The following is a 24,357-nucleotide window of genomic DNA, read 5'->3' on the forward strand; positions in this document are numbered from 1 at the left end:
AGGCTGACAACTAAATCAGTGTCTGACATAAGAGAAATTAAACATATAAGATGAATTCCAGATAGTTGGACATATTTACTGGTGGAAGTCTCAAGTAATTAACATAAAAGCAGGCTGGTAAAATCTCAAGACAAAAGTATGCAAAATATATTTTTAAAAAGTCATGAGCCATTCTACTAAAATAATTATGGATGTTTAAAATGTTCACTTTTTATTTATTTATTGAGATTTCTTCCAAGAAGATTTTGTTTGAGTCCGAGTCATTCTCATTTATGCATCCATATTATCAAATGTCCATGTCATCAAGAAAAAATAAATGACTTGCAAGACTTGGTAGCTGGGAGTTCACCTCCTGTTGTTATAGTGATGTCCTAGAGTTCACAGAACTGAAGAAGTTAATATCTTGAAAAGCAGAGCACCAAGTTTAGTTTATATTTGTTATGAGAAAGGCATAAATAAGGCATAAATGCAGATTTCTTTCACAGATGAAGAAGGTGCTTCCATACCCCCCCCCCCCCCCCCCCCCCCCACCTCCCCCAGCTTGTCAAAACTTTTTTTTCAGAGATTAAAACTTTAGTGCTACCTTAGAGTGTTGTGTACAGTGACAGGATGTTCTGGGACTTCAATACCAATTTCTGACACTGGGTGGATCTCTGAAGTCAGGAGAACAAGAAAATTAATCTTTAATTGACACTGTTTTGGCATGAGAAGAGTGGCTTGGGCTCCGCCCTGTTTGTTAGTGTCTTGACTTCTCCATTTTTAATCTGCTTCAGGACGGAATGATTTCCTGTGGCATCACTTTACTGTTGTTGCCTGAAAGAATGGGAATAAATTATCACAGCAAAGCAGCAGAATAGGCAGTGCAATAGTCTTTCTGATGAGAAACTTCAGTTGCTGAAAACATTGGGAATCTGCAATTCTTTGTCATAGGACTTATACACATCTTACTTTTGAAATACTTTTTCTGCACCAGCTCCGCTGACTCTGGACTGAAGAGAAAACGGTAAGGGATATTTCTGCTTAACTTTTGAACACGTGTTGTTATAGCCACCTCTTTTCTGTAAAACTTTCCTTCCTCATTCTGTAGTTTTACTTTTCCAGGATATTTTCACATTTCATACTAAATTATCCAGTTTCTAAACTGAAAAAGCCTTCAGTTCCATAGCAGTGTTTGAAGTTGGATGTGTGGGTATTTGCCCTGGTAGAACCAGGACCAAAATTCTCTACTGCCAAAGTCAAAATATTGTATTTGCATGGCTTATTTTTTTGATTTAATAAATATTCAATGATAAAAAACTCATTCTTTATTACAAAGATTTCCCAAAATCCATTTCATTGATCACAGAGTACTTGCTGCTTTTGTCTATCTGCTAAAATATAGCTAAATCTGTAGTGCATTTGGCAAGTGCATTATCCTCCAATAGTTATCTCTCCGAGGAAGTAATAATTATCTGGTTTTACAAAAAACTGAACATTTGCCCAGGTAAGACACAATATATAATTTTTCAGGTACAACCTTACACATACAAATTTACAATCAGCAGTAAATCTAAGAATTATGAGTTTTAATTTATAATATAGAACTTCATAATAATTGCTGCAGTGTAAGTAAGAAAAATAACTCTCTTCAAAAATGTAAGATACCACTGCTGTCCACACTAGTTTTTAATAGGCTACTTCTAAAGTGTAGGGTCTTCTGTGGAACAAGACCAAATCGGTACAAGATTTCTACATTGTAATAAATGAGGACGGTCCCATTATGCTTTGGATTTGAATTTGCATTCAACCCACAGCTGAATATTTCCCTCATGAACTTTCCTTATAGTGTTATATGGGTAACAATTGAAAAATGATTTTATAATTTATCTTATTACTGGATCCAAAGACTCTGCTTAGGGGTCAAGGCAATTTTTACAAGCCTTTAATAAAATGTTCAATAAAATGTCTCACTATGTATAAAAAAAGTGGCAGATCATCTGGTTTTATGTTGTTGTTAAGTTTTTCATGTGATCTAGAACAAGGTGTTGACCAATATTACTTCTCTTCCTCAAACTTTGCCCATTTGTGAAGTTTTTTTAACTTCTTGTGATTAACTGCTATAGAAACATAAAGTACTTGTTGCTAATTCAGAGAGACACAATATCCTGAGTATTTAAGCTGTGTCTTCATAGCTGATGCTTGTGCCTCTTGTCTGTATATAACACCCAGACATAATGTAATACTAATAGTGCTTTTATTAAGTTTTAATATTCATATTAATTTTGATACTTTACTTTCAACTATTCCATGCTTTTCGTAACATAAAAAGATGAAATAAAATTGAAGGTGATTTAAGAGGCATTTTACATGCCTTAGTAGATTGCATATAAAGGATTATAAATGTAAAGTCAGAAATATAACTGCAGAAAAGAGGGATAGCAACTATTTTTCTATACTTCTCTGGTCAGAACTGAATTAAGTACATATGCAGTAACCTCTGCTGTGCCTCCAGTCTTAATCAACTGAAACAGACATAAATGAGGACTACATTCAGTACTGGATGAAGTGATGTTACTGTATTTCTCCTATCAGAACTACCAGGAGCCCATCAGTATTCATCATATGGTTTCATCCATTTGATGGTGTTGATATAATCTCCCTTGAGTTTTTGGGTCAGTCTGCACATTGTATCACCACGTCTTCCCTGATTTGTATGGCATTGAAGCATGGTACGGCCACAAAGAGTTCACTGCAGAATGCATGAGGTCTGTTTTGTTACAAACATCCCACTCTCTTCGCATGGAAAAGACAGGGAACTGGAGTCACTACGGCCTAGAGCAGCTGAACACAATCTTGGCCAAAGGCAATGGAGAAGATACAAAGTCATATCCTGACTGGAGACCCGATGAAACACTATCACCCATCGATTACATTGACAGAGTTTGCCCTTCAAACAGCCATTGTGTAGCTTAGTGCCCTTTTCTTTCAGATGCAGATAAAGACATTATGAGCAACTGCTTGAAAAGTCTCAGTCAAAAGCTATTTACATAGACACAGCATTTGGGTACTTGAGCCATTGTTCAAAGAAAGGGTAATTTACCATCCCATTAAGGAGATTATTTCTGAAATGAGCCACACGTTTCCATTGCTCTTCATCTTCCAGTGGCTCACAGTATGCTCTATGCTTTGAACCTCTACAGTGAAACATAAATTCACAAATAGTTGGACTTGATAGCCTGTTAGTGTTGTTTCTTTATTAGGAAATATTTAGGAATACTAGATTTTTTTTCTTTTGCTAAGTGCTGCTGAGCTAATTTAAACCATGCCAGTTGTACCTGATTTGTTTTTTGTTTGTTTGTTTGTTTTTGTTTTTGTTTTGTTAGGGGGGTTTTGTTTGGTTTTGTTTTGGTTTTGGTGGGGTTTTTTTGTGGAGTTTTTTTGGTTTTGGTTTTTTTTTTTTTTTTTTTGTTGTTGCTTCTAAAACCAGTATAGAATGCAAACAAAACTCTTGTAATACAGACATCCCCTAGGAAATCCATTAGTCTGCTGTTGGAATAGTCAGTTAAAAATAGTAAAAAAAATAGTAAATCAAATTTCCATCTTTGTTCTGCTTAGTTCTGGCAAATCAAGACTAGTAAGCATCGGTCTTCTACATGCTGTGACTTCCAAGTAGTTGATAAAACTGTCATGTCTGCAGTTAGACATCTCTTTTTGAGCTCATTGCATTCAATCTTGATAACAAGAAGACACACAAAAATTTTTAAAAATACTTGGCAAGCTTGTAAGAATCCAGGTCTGGTCACTAACAACCTGGAGGCAATATTTTTTATTAAGGTTATATTGCATATATAGATGTAGCTTTTGTTGACCCCCTCACCTCCCTGTATCTCTTACAAATTATTTTAAGCACAATGAAAGTTAGTAATCTTAAATCTTTAGCAGTATTTACTAGCATGGTCTGCTAAAGAACCTAAATGTACATATGACAGGGTTCTTGAGCCATAGAACTGTCCTGGTTTAGGCTGGGATAGAGTTAATTTCTTCTTGGTAGCTGGTACATTGCTGTGTTTTGGATTCGGTATGAGAATAATGTTGATAACACCCTGATGTTTTGGTTGTTGCTAAGCTGTGTTTATCCAAGGACTTTATTGGTCTCCTGCTCTGACAGTGAGGTGGTACATAACCAAAAAAAAAACAAAACCCCAACAAACAAAGCAAAAATCAAAACAAAAAAACCCCACAAACAAACAAAAAAGACCAACCAAAAAACACAACTAAAACCCCCTACCCAAACAAAACCAAACCCCAAACAAATAAACAAAAACCCCACCAAAAAAAACCCAATGACAACAAGAAACCCAAAACAACTGTGAGGGAGCATAGCTTGAACAGCTTACCTGAACTGGCAAAAGGGACATTCCACACTATAGACAATCCTGCCCTGTTACATAAACTGAGGGAGTTACCTGTAAGAGGGGCTACCTGGGGTTCAGGGATGGTGTCTGGCATCAGTCAGCAGATGGTGAGCAATTGCTTTGTTTGTCACTTGTTTTTCCTTTTTACTGTCATTATTATTACTTCTTTTTCTTTTATTTCAATTATTAAACTGTTTTTATCTCAACCTACAAGTTTTGCTTTTGATTCTCCTCCCCAGTCCACCAGGGTGGGGATGAGGTAAGTGAGTGACTGAGGGGTTCTTAGTTGCCAACTGGGTTTAAACCCCAACAAGACCCTAAAATCTAACTATGACCAGTGTGGGAAAAATATATATGTGCATAGTTCCATCACTGCTTCTGGTCTGCCTAAACAAGTTAAACTGCTGATTTGAATCATTATGTATGACAAGTTACACCTACTTGCTTTGGCAGATGTAGAGGACATGAGTTTTCACAGGATAAAAATGTATGTAACCTAATGATTCTGAATAATTTAAAAGTTATCTCAATCTGAAATCCAGCCAATCCTGTTCCCTGCATAGCTATAATTCTGCGTAGACAATAACATGACTAACATCGTACAGCAGAGATGCAGCTCTGATGTCAGTCAGTGGTAGTCTACCAAGCCAATCCTTAGAGACCAGTTTCCTCTCTTGAAGACCAGGGCAGTGAGCTTGCTGTGCACCCTCCTCACTGCCCAAGTATCTTGAAAGCCACCATTCCATGGTCACTTACAGCCAAAGCTGCCCTTGATCACCACGTGCCGCAGCAGCCCCTCCTTGGTGAGGAGAACAAGGCCCAGCAAAAAACCTCTCCCTGTTGGCTTCTGTGTCACTTGGAGAAGGAAGTAATCATCAACACACTTCAGGAACCTCCTGTATTGCTTATGGCCAGCTGTGTTGTCCTTCCAATAGATATGGTTATGGTCAAAGTCCCTTGGGAAGGTGCGGGCTTGTGAATATGAGGGTGCTCCTATCTGTTGCTGAAGAGATTCATCCTTCATTCTAACACCAGTCACAGAAGCCATCCCACCATGTCTCCATGGTTCCAAGTAAGAGTGTGGCCCTGCAGGCATGTGCACATCTCTAACTCCAGTTGTTTATTCCCCATGCTGTGTGTGTTTGCATAGAGCCATTTAAGTTGGGACCCCCAATGAAACCAACTCACTGGCTGGAGTGGCTGGAATTCCTTTGTGCTGCTCTTCAGATGCTCTCCTGCTAACCTATTGCTGCCTAAAATCAGAAGAAAAACTTTCCAAACAATATTAGAATGGATGGCATAAAGAGCAGTCTTTCAATGAAAGCTTATCCCTATGTGCACACACAGCATCAAATTTTCACAGTATTTAGAAGTTTAACTAATTAGTATATCCTATAAGTATATAGGATAGCTTGTACATCCAGTGGGAGACTGGTTGCCCTGGTAAGCCACCCTTGGACCTGCCCCACTGAAGTCCCTCCAAGGGGTTCTGGGTTCTTAGCCCTGTATCTTGTTACATCTCCCAGGTGCTGGTGCAAAACAAGATGTCCTTGTTAGAAATCCTTTTCCTTGAAAATAAGACCAAACAGCATTTCAAGAAGGTGACATAATGTGTGAGAAAGGGTAACTAGTGTTTTGAAGTGTAAGAAAGTGCTAGAAACTATACAGCTATATATTAAAATCTACAAAGCTACAAATATAAAAAGAAGCTAAAAATCTTTAGGCATCACTATGATCCTCCTCCAGGTTCTGGGCATCTCTTGTGGGGCCACTGGCATCAAACCAGTGGGACTGGGATGAAAGGAGGTTCTCCTCCCATTGCAACTTTAGTTTAAATCCTCTTTACTATCTTAGCAAGTCTATGACTGAAGATGGTTATTCCTTGTGCATAGTCCTTTTAGATCTTTACCTGCCTTACTTACTGTTACCCTCCCCATTACTGAGTTACCCACTGCTGAACTCTTTTTTTTTTATTAACATATTTTTGCACTCTAGTTTAATTCTTTAACTTCCTCCTCTGTAAAATACAAATATACTAGAGATATCACAATCTTGAACATATGCTACTTTCAACATATGGGTTCTTTCCTTTATCTACTTGATAAAGTAGAAAAACAGCATAAACACATAGCAAAAAGCTGGGTCACTTGTAATAAATGACTGGAAAAAGGACAATTAGGCTACTAGGAATAAATTTAATTGGTGTCATTGTCCTTGGATAAATTAATTTAACACAATGCAAAATCCTATCCACACATAGTTTATAAATTTAATGCTTAAAGCTTCATTCTAGGTTCTCTTCTTTTTTGGTAGCAATTTGGATATTTATTCTTCATTTGCTGCTTTGTAGTCCACAATACAAACCCTTGTATGAATAGTTTTGATACCGTGTTAAGCACTGACATTTTTAACTGCCTCAAAAATGTTAGGAATTCATCTGTATAGCAATTCCTTCGGTATGAAAATTACAGTTTGCAATTTGGTTAGTATTTTCACAGGTGACTACTAATTATGAATGCTCTACTTAAGATGGATATTTATCTGCAGTGCAACTTTTCCCCTTCTGTTTTCTGTAACTATCTAAATACACTATCAGTATAAAATTTTACAGTCTTACTATGTTGTCTTTTCTAAGAGTGTGAATATTATTCAAGGCCCTTGTGAACAGCTATACTTAATACATTGTTAGCAATTTTTACAGATTTTTAATTTCATGTACTGAACAGTATTTTGTCTTCAATCAGTTTTTGGTTATTGAGAAAAAAAGATTAACAAATGAGAAGAAAAGATGTTTAAATTAGTATTTAACTTTCAAGCTATATTATTCATAATGCATTCTATCAAGCATTAGTATGAATAATGTTTTAAGCAGTGAAGACAACTGGAAAGTTCTATCTCTGAGGTACGAAAAAATAAGAAAAGTCTACTTCTAAAATTGTCATAAAAGTTTAGAAATGTTATACTGTATTATGGCAAATCTACTCAATTCCTAGGAAAAGAATGAGTGTAAAAGAGTTATTAGCATGCTGTGTACATCATCTTCTTTCTGTTGCGCTGCTTTTAATAATCTCACATTCCTGCCTCTTATTAAATCATACTTTTTTTTTTTTTTTTCTCGTAGAGACTGCACTGGCAGTGCTTTGCATCTTATACATTTAGGTAAAAGGTAAGAAGAGACTCTTCTTCTAAATATTGGGTAGCTTATAATTCCATTTTTTAAAAAATTTAAACTTCTCATGTTTTTCTTATTCCACATATGAATTTGGATGGGAAAGTGTGAGGAAAAGCTTTCAGGTCTATTTGTTGTAAGCAACTGTTTCTTGCTGGTTTTTTAATTCTCAAGCTTATCACTACTATTAGGTGTGAATAAGGAATGGGGAGAGGGTTATAAGGAAAAACTGATTATGAAATGAATGTATTGCATGTATTAAATATACATCATGCTTTTCTAACTGATTCAGGATGGCTTTTTAAATACATTAATTCTGTATTCACAATATTGTAAGCATCTAGATGGCAATTTAAGTTTTTAAAAACCCAGCTTTTATGAATTAAAAGTAGTGTTGGTATTGTTGTTGTTATTATTGTCATTATTACAGGACCTAGTGAAAAAAAGGGCAACATCTAGAAAAGAGTAATTTAAACACAATACATGGGGCAACTACAGAGCTGTTGTAGATGCTACTTTCAAAACTATAGCTACTTCTTTCAGCTTCCAAATGTAGAAAGAAGTCAAATTTTGTGTGCCTTTCTTTCTTGTTTTCTAATCTACTTGCAACATTTAATGTGTACCAAGCTACTATGGGAAAATTTGTTGGCAATCAGAAACACTGGAAGAAGGATGTATGAAGCTACATTTAACAAAAGACTCAGAGCTGAAAAAGGAGTCAAAGCCAACATTATTCACTGGTTGTTAGACATTTCCTGACCAGAACCACCTTTCTCACACCAGGAATGGAGAGTTGTGGTCCCTTTTGCTGTTCTTGCTCAGGTAAACTCCAGCAGCAGCAGCACCTTTGGCTGTAAGCCAAGATACAAGACCTGCAGATAAACCAGTGCAATAGTCTGGTATGTCCCTAAATCAGTGCCAAGTGCTACTTCATGGGGATGGGATCTATGAAGGAAGCTGAAGAGTCCTTTAGAGCTCCACAAACCTGCCCCCTCTTCACACCAGCTTGTGTGTTACCAGTAATCACAGTCCCACAGCTTTACAGAACCACACATAACAGCCAGGGCTCTAGGATTCCTGCAGGAAGATTTGGTTGTCCACCAGAAATTCCAGTATCAGTCTATTACAGTTTAGAAAACAAAAAGTAAGCAATAAATTAAATAAAACAATTTATTACAGTTAAGGATTTATTAGAATGAGTAGGTTTATGGGAGTTCATTGTGCCAGAACAAGCAGCTGCTTGTTCAGCCACCAGTTTAAGTAGAGTTGATCTTGTTCTGGTTGAAAATCTCAACTAGTCAGATTTTTGCAGAAGAACCTAAGCAATGTCATGTCAGTGCTATTCTTGAAAGGTGTCCCCTTCTTACAAAGCAGCCCAGCTACTGAGTCTCTGATTGTTAGATCTCAAATTCAGACCTCAGATGGATGCTTAATGAAAATTTGGGAGGTAAGAAGGAAGACTAGATATATCCAAATCAGCACTCCTACATTAGTATTACTGTTTTAGGTATCTCAACTTGAGATAAATTTTGGGTGTTACTGGTATTTGTTACCACTAGATACAGCAGAAAATAAGATTAAGACTTCTCTAAGGCACCTGATCCAAGTTTTGTCTTTAATTGCCTGGAGAAAATACATTGTAAACAGCCAAGTATTAACTTCAGCCTCTGGAATAGGCCTACTTTCTTCAGCTAAAACCAGGTATCTGTAAATCTTTAAGGAGTAAGTTTCTTAGCTTAGACAACATCTGAAGAAGCAGCTCTGAGTCATAACTGAGTATTTCTTTCACAACAACTCGAAAATATATCCAAGTTTATGAGAGAAAAGAATCATGTTCTTTTTCTGAGAGAAAGAACACATGAACCGGTTTTACACCTTGACAGAAACCTACTCCAGATGCTGAATGAAAAATAAGAGAACATGTCTCAAAACTAAATGGGTTCCATAAGCCAGAATTATTCCTGAATTCAATAATCCTAAATTAAGAATGCTCAGTTGTGTTTTCTAGCTTTAAAACTACTTCTGTTGTAAATCAAAGATCTTTTACTGTCCTTTTTTGTACTACTCTGCCTCTTGCTGAATATTTTAGTAGATATTCTGTTCTGCTGCTGCTTCTACAAGTCCATACGAAAAAAAGCACCTGATGTTATTGATGTTCATGAGGTGACTCATCTGTACCACTTGAAGGTTTTGGTCTACATTCCGCTTGATCCAAGTGCTGAATACTTAAATGCTTCTTCAGCATTATCTCCTGGGATGCCTGAAGTCTTATTTATTTCATTTATTTCTCGTTTATTTTGAGGCTGCTGCCTCAAAATACCGGGGTTTTTTTGGAAGTTGCTAAGTTTCACCTCTTATTGTGCTTTGTTGACAAAGTCTCCAATGTGTGGAAGTGGGATCTGTGCAGTCTGTCCCGTAGCTAATGTCAGCTTATTTACAACTAGAGTGTTTTGGGAGTCATTCTGATGTGCCCCAAGAAAAGCCACCAGGCAGGTTTGGCATGTTTTCATCCCAAGTCAACTTTAGGAAACGTTTCAAGTCTCTTTCTTCTGTTGTTAATGAACTTCGAAGTGCTCCGACAAGTTTCAAACCTCATCCAGGTACTCATTGGTCTCACTAATTATCCACAGACCTCATGCCTTTCACAGGCGTGTCGTTCCTGGTTTTATTTCGCAAACTGGAGCTCCACTGGCAGCGTCTGCCGGCGGGGCGCGACCCCATCCCCGCCCGAGGGCAGCGAGAGCGCCTCACGGCGCGGCCCCGGCCCCGGCCGCAGCAGCAGCGCCCCCTCGCTGCGGCGCAGGCGCGGGCGGGCCCGCGCGGCTGCGGGCGGAGCATGCGCGGGGAGGCCGCGGGGCGGGATGGTGGCGGCGCCCGCGGCCGCCGGGAACAGGTCGGTGACGGGGCCGGGCGGTGCGAGCGCCTCCGGCCGCCCGGCGCCGCGCAGCGCAGCCCGGGGTGGGCCGGCCGGGGCGGCCGCAGCAGCCTCTCCATGAGCGCCTCGGTGCCTCCTGGCAGCGCCCCGGGGGCGGTGCGGGCCGGGCCCGGCCGCGGCTCTGGCCGGGCGGGAGGAGAAAGAGAGGAAGAAGGTGGTGGCGGTATCGCTGATGCCCTGCGCCTTGTGTTTTCCCATCAGGTGTTGTCCTTCTTGCTTCCCATGTCCTATCACCAGGAGGATTTCTTCAGAGAATACCTCAAGATGATGGCGAATATGGTCATCCTGAACTTGCTCATTTGTATTTCGCTGGCGTTCTGGATCGTGTCCATGACTGCCAGTACGTACTACGGTGAGTCCAAAGGCCGGGGAGAGGCTGGCATGGCACGGCCACGGGCGAACCCTCCCCTCCGGACCCTCTAGGCAGGAGACAAAAATGGGAACGGGGGCGTGCACAGCCCCTTCCTTCCTTGGTAGAGCTGGTAACCTCACCTCTTAAAATAGGTGATAGTGCTTTAGAAGATGCTGACAGCCGCTTACTTGCAGCTCTGCCCAGGAATCACATACAATTTAAAATGTTGGTGTCCTTTATGATTTCTTTCTCCAAAAGAAAGCAAATAAAAATTAGGAAGCGAAAAGAAAGGCTGAGCTGACAGAGGTCTTTCTATATCAGGGAAAGTATGTGACAGCATGGGAGGAGTGTGCCAGCTTTCAAAACTGTTTCAGGAATCGGCAACATCTGCAACGTGCAGAACAGGTCATGCAGGAAGACTTCCTTAGTCGAGGAACAGAGAGACGGGAAATGCTATAAGAAGACAGGGATGTATGCATGGAGTGGCTGGCTCAGGTGTGTACTGTCAGCTCAGTGTTCTGCTCGGGCAGCTCAGACTTAGTTGTGTGCAGTTGCGGGGATGCGAGTCCTCTCTGTAGTCTCTCTTTTCAGCTCTAGGACCACTCTTAGGGCAGTGTGCAAAAGCAGCTGATACTGCCTGCAGTATCAGTTTATGCCTAGATATATTTAACTGCGTTTTCAAGACAGGTAAAGACTTATCATTCAGACCCCAGCCGGTTTGATGCTGGAAGAGCTCCAGTGTCATTGCAGTATTGCTGAAAGTGCTTAGGGATAGAGTATGAACACCTTCAACTGCCTAGTAACACCCTGCATCCCGAAGAAGCGACGATAAATACCCCACGAGTATAAGCTGACTTTTGTAGAGGCAGTTGCATGTCTCTGCTCAGTGTTTTTCAGTGATTTAGGATGGGTTAGTTCTGGTACAGAATTAAATCTGTGTTGTCTGCATACTTCTGGTTTGGCTTGTAGTGAGATGCCAGATGTGTAAAGGTATGCAGAAGCAGGCTTCACAACCAGCTTTTTATTTGTGTCATTTGTCGCTACCCAAGTGGGATTTAAACATGCAACTTCATTTATGTGTGTCTGCTCTCTAAAGATGTAGCTTTTCTGAGAATTAGGATATTCTAGTCCCTGTTCTCTTATGTGAGTGGGAATTTACAGTATAGTGTGGAGAGAGCTGGTACCAGCTAAATCAGGACTGGGCCTGATAAAAAGGAGAAGACTGCTGACAAATCCTCCTTTTTGCAGGGAATGGTTATGGAAGAAAGAGGACATAAAACTTCTGTTGTTCATTTGCCTGAGACTGTGGAAAGACCTTGGCTTTTCAAGGAGGTGAATGAAACATACAGTAATTAGTGGGCTTAAAATGGTTCAGCCCATAAAAGTGGTGAAATTCACAGTCCCTAATATAAATATAAAAATACTACAAACATACTTTTATTAATGTACAGTTTATAGTCATTCTTAAGGATCCAAACAGTGGGCCAGATGTTAGTGAAGCCAGAATGTCGAAGAACACATTCATTGTTTTATAATAGATCCTATCTTGGTCTTACTTAGTAGTAATTTTATACAAATACTTTTCTCTCCTACAAGCAAATACAAAAAGTTTAGTTTAAAAATTACCTTGAAGAGATGAAAATTCTGTTTGTTAGCCAAACAAAAGGAACCCTTTTGTGTTCCAGTACTGCTTACACTCAAGTTTGCACCAAGAGCTGCCTTGGTTTGTGATAAGCATTACCAGGCTACAGCACTGGAGGGCTCTTCATCCACAACTGCTGCTTGTCTTCTGAATTTCTGACTCAGCCCTGGGCTGCAACATCCCCCTTGCTCACCTACTATGGCTTTGGGGCTTTTCAGTACACAGAAGATTTTTTTTCTTGTGAATCTTTATGTTGCAATGAGTGTTTTACTGTGTCCTGCTTCGCACCAGGGAGCCAGTGTTTGTGCAGAGGTTGGTGTCCTGATGACACAAAAGTTCTTGTTGAAAACCATCATGTTTATCTTTCCAGCAAGACAAGCCTCTGTGCCTCTGTGAAATCTTTCTTTTACAAGGTTGAGACTTACTTGAATGCAAGATTTGTGATGTCTTGTATTTGTATAGGAGATGCAATAAATAACTTCTCAAGATTTAATTTTTTTTTTATTTCAAAACCTACATTAACTATTGGCTTTAGCTTTTAGAAGTTTGTGTGTTTTTCAAACTGAAACTGTCACTTCAAATCTTGCTGAGAACGTCATCAGCTCAAAGTATGTTTTAAAGAGCCTTACATCAAGAGCCTTACATCAAACCTTACATCATCTTTCAGAAGAACTGAAAGGGCTGATGTTTCATGAAGTGGTCACACTACTTTCACCTAGCAGACTGTCTTGCTTGGCTTTTTTTGGTAGTGGAGTTTTGTCACAGTAAATTCAAATGTTAGTTTTTGAAGTTCATAGATCCCTTTTAGAATGGAAAATATCACCATATTTATTTCTTGTCACATTTTGCTATTTTTTTGTAATTAGTTTCAGTTCATGAAATATATTTTCTTTCGATAGCTGAATAGAAAAATTGAGTCGATAATGCAGATATATTGTCCTTCTGTCCATATGAATATCTTTCTTCTGAAGGATAAAAACTTTTAATCTCTATTAAGATTAAAGTTTAAGTGTATATCAGGAAATAATGACTTTTCAGACATGAAGACATAAAGGCTTTATGAGAATCATGTGTAACCCTGTTGTTTGATTTATCAGGTACTTTACGACCCATTTCTCCATGGCGCTGGCTTTTTTCAGTCTTGGTTCCATTAATTATTGCTACACAGGGTTTTAAGAAGAAGAGTCTTGATCACAGTGGTGCATTAGGAGGTATGTTTTTTCTGAGACATAAGCTAAATGTTTGGTGTACTAAAGGTCCTTTATATTGTTTGCAGTTTAAGACTTTACCTGGTTCAATTATAATAAAATATAAATGTAAGCACACATACCCCAGATTCATACTGGGTTTTTTTCTCATACTTGTTTAAACAGCCAAGTTAACCCTGTGCTACTGTTCATAATTGATTTGATTAATACTATTATAGTTATGAACCTGGAATCTTTTTTAAAACTTCAGTACAGTATGCAGTTAAATCACATGGTTTGGTTTAACATATAGAAGGATTCACAGAGAAACAAGGAAATGGCAGAGGTAGTGGTAAAGAAAGACCCTAAACTGATCGTGTCAGCAGCCTTCCTGCTTGTAGGGAAATCAGTTCTCCTTTCTGGATGGTTCCCCTTTCTGTAATAGAAGCAGTTCTAGGCATTTTTTGGCTTGGCAAAAATAAGAAAATTAAATCTGTACTTCACTAAGAACAAATGACTGTTTCTGAAAAGTTTTTCTAGACCACATGATGAAAAGCCCAGCGTAGTATACAATAGTGTTTATTGAAATCTGATGCAACGTTTCAGGGTGAGGTGATTCACCCTTGTCTTGTGACATTGTCTGAATTGATGTTCAGTGGAGTAAAACAAGGCCTCAAATCCTTCCTTCCCATGTCACCCATTTTGCAAATCTTCTGTCTGTTAGACTTAAGTGAGGCATTTCCTACACTGGCAAAAATCTTCTTGACTTTTATGTTCCAACCTCTTAACAGCTCTGCTAGCCAATTTATACTGGCATTTGCTCTTAAATGCAACCATTTTTCTTTCAGTCCTTTGGAATTGTAATCTCATGGTGAGGAGTGAAATTAGGCCTCCCCTGTGAAAGGGGACATAAAAGTGAATTGCATCAAGGAGATTGAATATTTAAAAAATTAGAGAAATAAAGAGGTGTAATAAAAATCAGAAACTAAAAAAAAAAAAAAAAAAGAATAGAGAAGTAGCATCTGCTAAGATATGGAGGAGGGTTTACAGGTTATCTTGGAGACCTTGGATGTGGGATTTAATACCTAAAGTGATGATAAACTTGTTGATAGAGGCACAGCCACAGGTATATATCTGCTCCTTTTAAAAATAATAGTATTCTTCAGGCAGAGTACTTGAATTTCAGTTATATATGCTTTGGATTCTGGGGGTTTTATTGCTTCTCTTTTATTTTTGCACAGTATAACTGATTTGTGGCGAAAGGTCTTAAAAATCACATGCTTCAGCAGTTAGAATAAAATTAGCAATTTTCAACAGAATCTCTTATTGCATGATTGTCTTAGGTTTATTAGGAAGATACTCTTCATATTCAGAAAATTCTAAGTACTTAATTGCTTTGCAAAACAGCCATTGTTACATGAAAGAACTTTATATACTTCTTTTTTCTTCATAGGACTGGTGGTTGGATTTATCCTTACAGTCGCAAATTACAGTTTCTTCTCTTCTTTGTTTGTATTTTTTGTTACCTCTTCAAAACTTACTAAGTGGAGAAAAGATATAAAGAAGCAAATAGATTCAGAATACAAAGAAGGTAAGCCAAAATTTAATTCTTCTAGATTCCTTGTAGAGAATAAATACTGCATGTTCTTGTTCCCTTCAAATGGTCAGATGAGATGTAACATGTAGAATAGAGATCACTGTTGAGACTACCCTTGACCCTATCCCTGTGAATATTAGCAATCCACTTTGCTTTTGCTTCTGTTCTGTTAAATAAATTGCCATAAATTTTCTGTTTTGAATGTGTGTCTTTTTAAATTTAACTTTATATTTGTGTTATTTTGCTTTTGCCTCATGCAGTTGCCTGAAATTTCTAAAATTCAGTTTCTATACTTCAGGTGGCCAGAGGAATTGGGTTCAGGTATTCTGTAATGGTGGCGTTCCTACTGAGCTGGCTCTCCTATATATGATAGAAAATGGACCAGGTGAAATTCCTATTGACTTTTCAAAGGAATACACAGCATCATGGATGTGCTTATCCCTTTTGGGAGCTTTGGCATGCTCTGCTGGTGATACATGGGCTTCAGAGATTGGTAGTGTTATGAGTAAAAGCAAACCAAGATTGATAACAACCTGGGAACAGGTTCCAGTAGGTAAGGTGTTACTTCTTCTATATGTTCTTAATATTTTGCTAATCTGTTCTGAATTATGCATCCAACTTGAAATGTTCCAGGAAACACATAGAAAAACAAATAGCAGAAATCTGGGATTTGAAAAGGTTAGCAGGAATGCATTCTCTGAAATGGAATATAGTCAGCTGTGTTTCTTCTGCATCTTGTTGATGAGATGCACGAGCATAACAACCACGGAGCTGAAATCATTGAATACAAGTTATCAACTGATATTTTTCAGGCATTATTTTAATCAGTAGAATACATACATATTCAACAGAGACAGTACAGAAAATTCACTTCATTACCTAATCACTCATTTCCTTTAATATCCTACCAAAGGTGAATAAAGTGAACTTTCTGTCTGTCAGACGTTGTTTCCATGGAGGATGTCATTGCTGATTTGAAGCAATATGCCTTTTTTGAGTCTTGCTGGCAAATTGGTCAGAGGTACAGATCTTGTTGGATAGGAGTTAAATGCACGGGAATTTCTTTTTTCTTTATATGCATTATTCAGATTTTCATTCAATGAGCTATCAAACATCTCTGTTTATGAATTTGGTTCTTCTATTTTTAAATGTGTTGGTAAAACATGTCTTCGTATACTACTTCTGAAAGAGGGCATTGCTTTAATGTGTACATCTCAAGGTCTGTTTTTCTTGAGCAAATCTCTTCTTTTATTACCCCACCACCTCCTAGAGCAGACAAATACTAGGTGACATAGAGAGGTGTGTGCTGTCTAGTTTTATTTAATTTAATACTGGTGAATATTTCTAGAGAACTAGCCCTGGAGACAGGAAAGGAGTAGTAACAGGCAGTAATGTACAGGTTAAGCTGCTCAACAGCATAATGGTAACTTAAAAAGCTGTAGTAGATGTAAGGGGAGAAGCTTACTATGGACAGTTTATATTTCATTTAAAACATTTAAATTATCACAAGTCTTTTAAAACCAGTTTGTAAATCAGCTACATTTTATTTTGTTTAGGCACTAATGGAGCAGTTACTTTAGTGGGCCTGATCTCAAGTTTGCTTGGAGGCATGACAGTAGGTATAGCCTACTTTATAACTCAGCTCATTTTTGTGAGTGATCTGGAAATATCTGCTCCGCAATGGCCCATTATAGTGTTTGGCGCAGCAGCTGGCCTACTGGGATCAATTGTTGATTCATATTTGGGAGCTACGATGCAATACAGTGGTAAGAGTCTTCTTTTTTTCCTTTTTTTTCCCCCCTCTCTCCCAATGTAACCTAAAATTTGACTTGAACTTCAAGCAGGGCTGAGGATATGATCTTTAAATGGATAGATTACAGAAATAGCAGCATAAAGGACAAAGGGAGCAAATGGACATAATAATGAAAAGGAGCAAGGGTTGTTGGCCCTTTTCCACATTTGATTTGTTTATTGTAGCTTATTGTCATGTTGATGACTGGAAGAGACAGAGATACCAAACGACTTACCTTGGAAGAAGCAATTGCTGCCCTCTCCTTTTCTATATGTCTAATTATAGTAACATTTTATAAGAAAAAAATGTCAGTTTAATATTATCCATTTACTTGAATTAAGTTGTCACTGCAGAAGCTCCATTTCTAACTTCGAAGTCTTAGCAATAGGCTCAAATGTAAGAATTAAGTAAGAAAAAGTGAATAATAGTTGACTTTCTGTTTTTTTTCACTGCTTCCGGTAGAAGCTCTGTAATACAGAGCACTGTTTCCTATAAGTTAAGTTATAAATTATCACAAACTAGCTGTAACTTTAAATAAAAAGACAGTATGCATTTAAAAAAAAATTGTTGACTGGCTGGTTCTAAATTGTTTCAGTGTTTACTGATTGCCTTGAAGGATCATTGCCTGTGAATAAACACTACAGAATTGCCTGTGAATAAACACAACACAACCTTTAGGCTAGGCTGTAAACTTATCCTATGTTTCAAAATTGTTTAGAAACCATATGTGACACTGTTGTGCTTACCAGCTTGTTTACAGGGAGAACTTAAGTTTCCAGGTTTCATTGTTGGTATATTTATTAATTGTAAGTCAAGGTGTGAATGTGCAGATGGACTGCCTCAGAGACACAGCTTGTTTAGGTCTGCCATTACTGTGAGATCTACCAACTGTTGTTGATCCTCTGGATTTGGCTATACAGCATTTTTTATGCTCTATTCTTTGTAATTCCATTAAAGTTCAAAATACGATAGAGTGTTTAACTATTTGATGATTTTTGAGATATTTCTGTCCTGAGCAAGAAACACTTAAGCACTCAGACAATGTTTCAAGCTCCTAATGAGGCAGATGCATTAAGAGAATGGAGTAAACGTAGCTAATGTATGCCTGCATTTATCAGCATCTATTTCTTCTTCATTTCACATATTTTTCCATGCTCAGCAACTTACCTTTTTAGCTGCAGCAGGGACAGCATGCAAGTTACACCCTTTCTTTTACAAATTAAAAAGCATTGCTGTAGTATGTATACTGTGTTGTACACATACATGCTGTGATATATGTGATGTGGTACAGGCAAAACTGTGCTGCTCATTTGTGTCTCTCCTTGAGCCCACTTTTTTGTTCCCTTTTCAGTCTGGACTCAGAAGAAATACTCTCGTTTATGCAGCATCTTGAAAAACAATAAATATGGCAGTGGGAATAAAGAATTGTGAATCTTTTTTTAAAACAGTATGCTGCTAATCCATTCTGTCAATGTGTTTCCTTTTCGTAATATTCCTAGATGTGGTGTATCTAGTAGTCTGTGATACCTGCTGTTTCTGAAAAAAAATCCACCCTTGCCTGCACAGTTACTAATTAAAACTTAGAATAGCTGTGCAGAATAAGATTCAAGTTTGCCCATGTTATCAGTCTATGCCTATTCTGTAAATAACAAAGCTAATGAAAGGACTGTTACTTTATCTACTTGTTCATGCTTGGAATATACACTTTATGTACAATTGAGGCATATATTTAGAAAAAATTAATTCCAGTTTTTCCTCAAAGAAAGTACTGCTCTCTAAAACATAGCAAGTGATGAGAGTTAAACTATTAGACTCTGAAGTTTGATTTTTCTGTAGCTCTTTTGCATTATTGAAGGTCAGGTTTAATGTATGTTTCAAAACAGGTTGGTATATATACCAGCTATATACCTGCCAGGGAGGTTTGTAGTGGGGAGTTTTTTGAGTTTTGTCTGAGGTGCAGAATTATTTTTTTTAATTAAAGCAGCAGCTTTCTTTGAAGTTTCTAGGTTGAGAGTGTTGACAGTCAAATCTAAGAAGAAAAAAAAAATATAAAATATACTGAGTGTTGTGATGCATTATGTAGGTATTTAGATGTTCTGCACTGGGTGAACTTTTCCCATGGTACCCCCTGGTAAGGTGATTTGTCCCTTGAAGCCCCTCCCTTCGCCCCTCCTCACTGTGTCCCCTTAGCTGTGGCCTTCCGTCCCCGCCTCCCATTCCGCGGGTATAAATGTCCCTTGAGATTGGAACTCACTCTCTTCTTCACCTGGAAACCCTACGATGCAGATGTCCCCTTCCAGCTAATAAATAGGACATCAGAACCACGTGGAGAAAGAGCGCTTCTCGTCCTTTACTTTGTCCATGTAGGATCCGTGCGGGCTTAAATCCCAAGCTAGCCGGGGGGATTTAGAGCCCAAGACTCACGGGTTCCTTCAACTGATTTCATTTGGAATGTTCCACCCTTAAAAGTGTGCGTATGCATGTACCCAGTTACACTTGACTACAGTGTGAGTTAAGATCAGGTGTTCTAGATTGGTGTGCTTTTATCAGCATACAGAATGGTGCAGCTGGACAAAACATAGGATAATGGTGTCTGTGCCATAATAGCTAATGAAGGACAATATTCAAGTATTGATAATACAGAGGCAGAGCAAGAAATTACCTAAGTACTACAGAAAAAACTCCAGTTGTTGATAGTACAAAATTGCTGTGTAAATAGTATTTATAAATTCAGCCTTTGTAAGGAGCTTGTTTTCTGTCAGATTAAGTAGTAATGTTGTTTCCATAATTTTCTTTTTAAAACAAATACATCTTCTTGCCAGAAAACATGTTGCTAATAAGCTGTTTCTATGCAAAACAGCATCCTTTGCTTTAGAGTGACTTGGAACAGCTTTTTCCTCTTCTGATTTAGCTTGTTTCATTCCTTTCTTTGCTATGAAACTACATAAAGAGAGAAGATATGAAAGTTCTGAAAAGAAGTAACTTCTAATGTAAAGTATTGCATTTATAGCCCATTCTTTGAAGGTATCGAATTAAACTGATTATAATTTAGTTTAGTCTGATGATGTCTTCCTACAGAGATACACTGTTATATTAAAATAAATTTAGGAAGGTGTGTATACTTGGTTACTTGGTTACTAAGTTTCTCTGCATCTTGGTTGGCTTTGTAAAATGAAGTTTTCCTCTTTTTCCAGGTTTTGACCAGACAATTGGCATGGTTGTTAACCACCAAACAAAAGACTCCAAGCACATATCTGGAAAACCTATATTAGACAACAACGCTGTAAATCTTTTTTCTTCTGTAATCATTGCTCTGGTGCTTCCAGGCACGGCATGGTTTTTCTGGCCAAGGGGTTGAAATGGTTGAAGGTTTTCTGCATGCAAATCATTTATGTTCAGTCTTGCTCAGAGACTCCAAAGAGTTCCAGTTGAACTCTCTTTGAGAGATGGATCTGAAACATTCAAAGAGCTGAAGGACTTTCCATCTCAACTTGTTAAGGCTGTAAACCTCATGTGGCAATCAGCATCTCTCGGGAAGGTGCTTTGTCAATAGTGCTCTTGCTGCTCCTCAGGTGGATGTAGGTCATTGCCAAGTGAGGTGAAGCACTTGTTTCATTTATCCTCCATTTATGGAGCTGAAGTGTTGGTGTCTATTCTCTCCAGTTCCCAGCATCTGGAAAGGCAGGAAGCTGGAAATAGAAGTCTAATCCACATCAATCAGTGTGATGGAGCCTTGTGGCTATTATCCAAGTTAGACACAAAATACGCTGCAGCTTTATATAGGCAATGATAACATGGGTGACGTGGGTGAATTCTGGTATTTCTCATTATCTGCACTTTGTAAGGTCTTTTGGAAGTATTTGGGCAGGGAAGAAAGAATTCAGCCTTATTGCCTATTCTCTATCTCCACTTCCCTGAGAATAGATTTGATAAAAATGATCCATACATAACATTGGAAACAAAAATCTAAATTTAAAGTAGAAACTTTAGGCTGTTCCAGTAAGAATAATAAATTTTTCTGTGCTTTTTTGACATCTTTATTTTGAACATAATGATATTTATGAAGATTTGTCAATACTGTGGTACTTATCAAATACTTTAAAATTAAAGATGACAGTTGTGGATTCACAATCATCTCTTTAGAAAGATAATGTTTTTTTCTATAAGTGTAGAATTGTTCCATGGTGTTTGGCATTCTAACCAAACTATATTCCTTGGTTATTTCTCAGCAGTGGAAATGTTTCCCATTCTGTTTGGGGCTTCTATTTAGAGATTATGGCCTCAGCCAAAGAAGCTACAGACGTTATCCTTGTTGCAAATGGGGGAAGTCACACATATAAACCATTTAAAAATAGAAAATTAATTTTTGATGCTCAGGTTCCTGTGTTAGGTAATTCTGTCTTCCATCATTCATTTATAAAAGTTGCGGAAGTAATGTAGCCAGTACAGGTTGTATTTAAAGTCCAGAGATATCCTCATAATAACCTCTCAGCGCTGACATTCAGAAGTGTGGGCCCATACTTTTAACTTATGAAAAGCTTTTCCTTTTTTGTTAGAGATAGATGAATATTTTGTATTGAACATCTGGGTTTTTTTACAAGTGTCTTGTGTATATTGCCTGTCTTAATTCAACTGACTTTTTTATTTTGTCACCTTTTATGGGAATATTAAAAAACTTTAACACTTTCCATACTGAGTTTGCTCTTTAGAAATCTAGTCTATAGAGATCTGGAATTCACCACTGGAACTACTTCACTGTATTACCCTATTATAAAGATGAGATACCAAAGTAGTAAAAGGTTTTTGAAAAGAACAAATTGTGTAGCTGCTCTATGTCTGCTCCTGTGGAAGGGCACAAAATTATGGAAGTAATATATGCACTTAAACCATAACAATAAACACTTGGGAATTTTATGCACTGTTTGGACTTATACTGCTTCTAAATAAACACTGTATTAGTTGTCTTCTATGATTTTATTCTTATTGTTGGTTTCTAGAATTGAGCAAGTAAAATTTTTGTAAGATACTTTTTTTTTTTCAGATAAATGCCTTATTCTTATATTCTTTTGTTTCCTGAAGTGTACTTTCAGCCACTGACGTGGACATGGTCAGCTTTTTCACTACTTGTTATGAGTTCATTTGAAAACCAGTTTATCATAGTGAGAAGACATCTGGTTTCATATTCACAGCAGCATGAAATGCTTTGATCTGTGATCATATGAATGAATGTGATCTGACTGAAGTCCTGTAGTTAGCATCTTCAAAGGCCATTATTTTTGATTTTTTTGTCATGTCTTAGTTATGATACTTGAGTTACTTTTGAAATTCCCACTCATAAGTTTCCAGTATACAGAAAGATCTGAGCACACTTAAACTCTGAAAAGGACAGCATTAACTTCACTGTCCTTTTTATATTAACTTCATTAATGTATTGAGTTATGTAATTATTATTATATAATTATATATATTGAGTTATATATTGAGGTATATTGAGTGTAGCTTTGGCAAATATCGTTACATTTAACTACTCAGTAGCTGTAAACTGACAAGCTTTGGGAGTAGGGGATACAGGGAAGAAATTGGAGAATGTCACAAACTGCCTGTAACTTGGTGTGGTTAGTTACTGCCTGTAACTAAGAGCAGTTTCTGGGCTCTCAAGGCAGCAGATGGATAGCCCCTGTCCAAGTGCTACTTGGAGAGACAAAAAATGCAGGAAGTAAAAAGAAAAAGGGGGATTTAAGAGAAGACCAGGAAGCTGATCAATTTGAAATTGGAAAATAGGTTACTGTAGTTAACAAATTCAATTCCATTCTTTAAACACTTAAATTATTCTTTAGCTTCAGAACCATCGGTACCCCAAGTATATACCTCTGCCACTGATTTTGCATTAATAATTAAGTGGCATCGATATTTCCACAGCACCAAGGCAATACACTCAAAAACTTTTTAATTGAAGCGGTCACAATTGTGAAGTACAGGTCCTCATGCTTGGCTTGATTGGTGGATGTGATAGATGTTTAAGTAAAATTTCAACATAATTGCATGCAAGAAATCTTTAGCTAGGTCTCACCCAGACTTGGTGCCGTGATTGTTGAAGTATACTGGTAGCAGAATCACCAGTACCTATTTTTTTAATTTCTGTTTTATTGTTACAGCTGCAGATTGTCTTGGATCTGCACATGCTGCATTCAAGTAGTCCATCATTACCCAGTTTCCTGGGAGAGCAAAATAAAGTGGTGTAAAAAACAAAGGGGGTATACCACCTGTCTTGTGTATTAAGGACAAGCTGAATCTGCAGATTGACTTTTTCTGACAATAAAGGGCTGAAATATCATGAAATTCTGTTGGTATTTTACAAAACCAACTTGAGCACTATTCACATTGCAATCTGTTAGGACTGGGCATCTCAGATTTTTAAGTGGGATTTATTTTCTGTGCATTTCTTCCAGCAGTGCTTTGGTCCCCATGCAGCCTATTCTTTACATTTCATTATCTAACATTTTTAATTGGCATTAAGTCACTTTTCTTTAAGCAAGAGTTAACCTGTTTTGCAGGAAATTTATTCCCTTAAAGCTTTGTAGGTATTCAGGTATGCTTTTGGTTATTGCTATAACTGGATAATAACTTTAAACACTGCTTCTGATGGGGGATAAGGTGCAGCTCTGGGATACAATTATGTGCCTGTTGTAATGCATAAATCAGAGAAGGTACATGAATTCACTCAGACTCTGTGGATCCCTGCAGCACTCTCAAGCCTGCAGCCACCCTCAGTATATATTAATGCCAATCCCAAATGAGTATGATTACAGAAATGTGGAAACAAAGCAACTGAGAAAATGGCAGCTTTGGTACTCCCAAGTGTGTAAAACTTGATTCCAAGTGAAGAAATTCCACCAGGAATATTCAGTAGCTTTTCTACAACATTCATCTCACAAAGCCAATTTTAATCTCTTCCCACTACAACCACTAATTGAATCATAGAATCACAGGACAGCCCAGGTTGGAAGGGACCTTTGAGAGATCATCTGGTCCAACCTTTTGTGGGAAAGGGATCTTTGGTGAGATTATCTAGCATTAATCAATCCGTCCAATCACATTTTGAATACCTTTGATGATGGGCACTTTACCACATCCTTACATGTCAGAGTTTTAGTTGAAACCCAGTAAGCTGGATGCATAGGAAAGTAGATGATCACCATTATGATTTCTGATCAGGAAATGTTTTGTGACTGACTGATGGTATGAAGCAAGTGTCATACACTATATCACTTTGAAAATACCTTCATAAT

At 37.8% G+C, this 24,357-nt stretch overlaps 1 protein-coding gene across 3 annotated transcripts; it reads left to right on the forward strand.

The window, feature by feature from the left end:
• Positions 1-753: 753 nt before the first annotated feature.
• Positions 754-22,040, forward strand: TMEM19 (transmembrane protein 19). Of its 3 annotated transcripts, XM_038155023.1 has the most exons (8): positions 754-1,003; positions 7,516-7,560; positions 10,700-10,850; positions 13,590-13,703; positions 15,133-15,270; positions 15,575-15,829; positions 16,833-17,042; positions 20,263-22,040. In XM_038155023.1, the coding sequence occupies exons 3-8, from the start codon at positions 10,721-10,723 to the stop codon at positions 20,424-20,426; spliced, it is 1,011 nt and encodes a 336-aa protein (XP_038010951.1). In that variant the 5' UTR covers positions 754-1,003; positions 7,516-7,560; positions 10,700-10,720; the 3' UTR covers positions 20,427-22,040. The 3 variants fall into 3 exon arrangements, with proteins under 3 accessions (XP_038010951.1, XP_038010952.1, XP_038010950.1); XM_038155024.1 differs by lacking the exons at positions 754-1,003; positions 7,516-7,560 and adding an exon at positions 8,369-8,385; XM_038155022.1 differs by lacking the exons at positions 754-1,003; positions 7,516-7,560 and adding an exon at positions 10,029-10,456.
• Positions 22,041-24,357: the final 2,317 nt, after the last annotated feature.

Source organism: Motacilla alba, chromosome 1A (assembly GCF_015832195.1).
Source record: "Motacilla alba alba isolate MOTALB_02 chromosome 1A, Motacilla_alba_V1.0_pri, whole genome shotgun sequence".
NCBI lineage: Eukaryota > Metazoa > Chordata > Aves > Passeriformes > Motacillidae > Motacilla > Motacilla alba.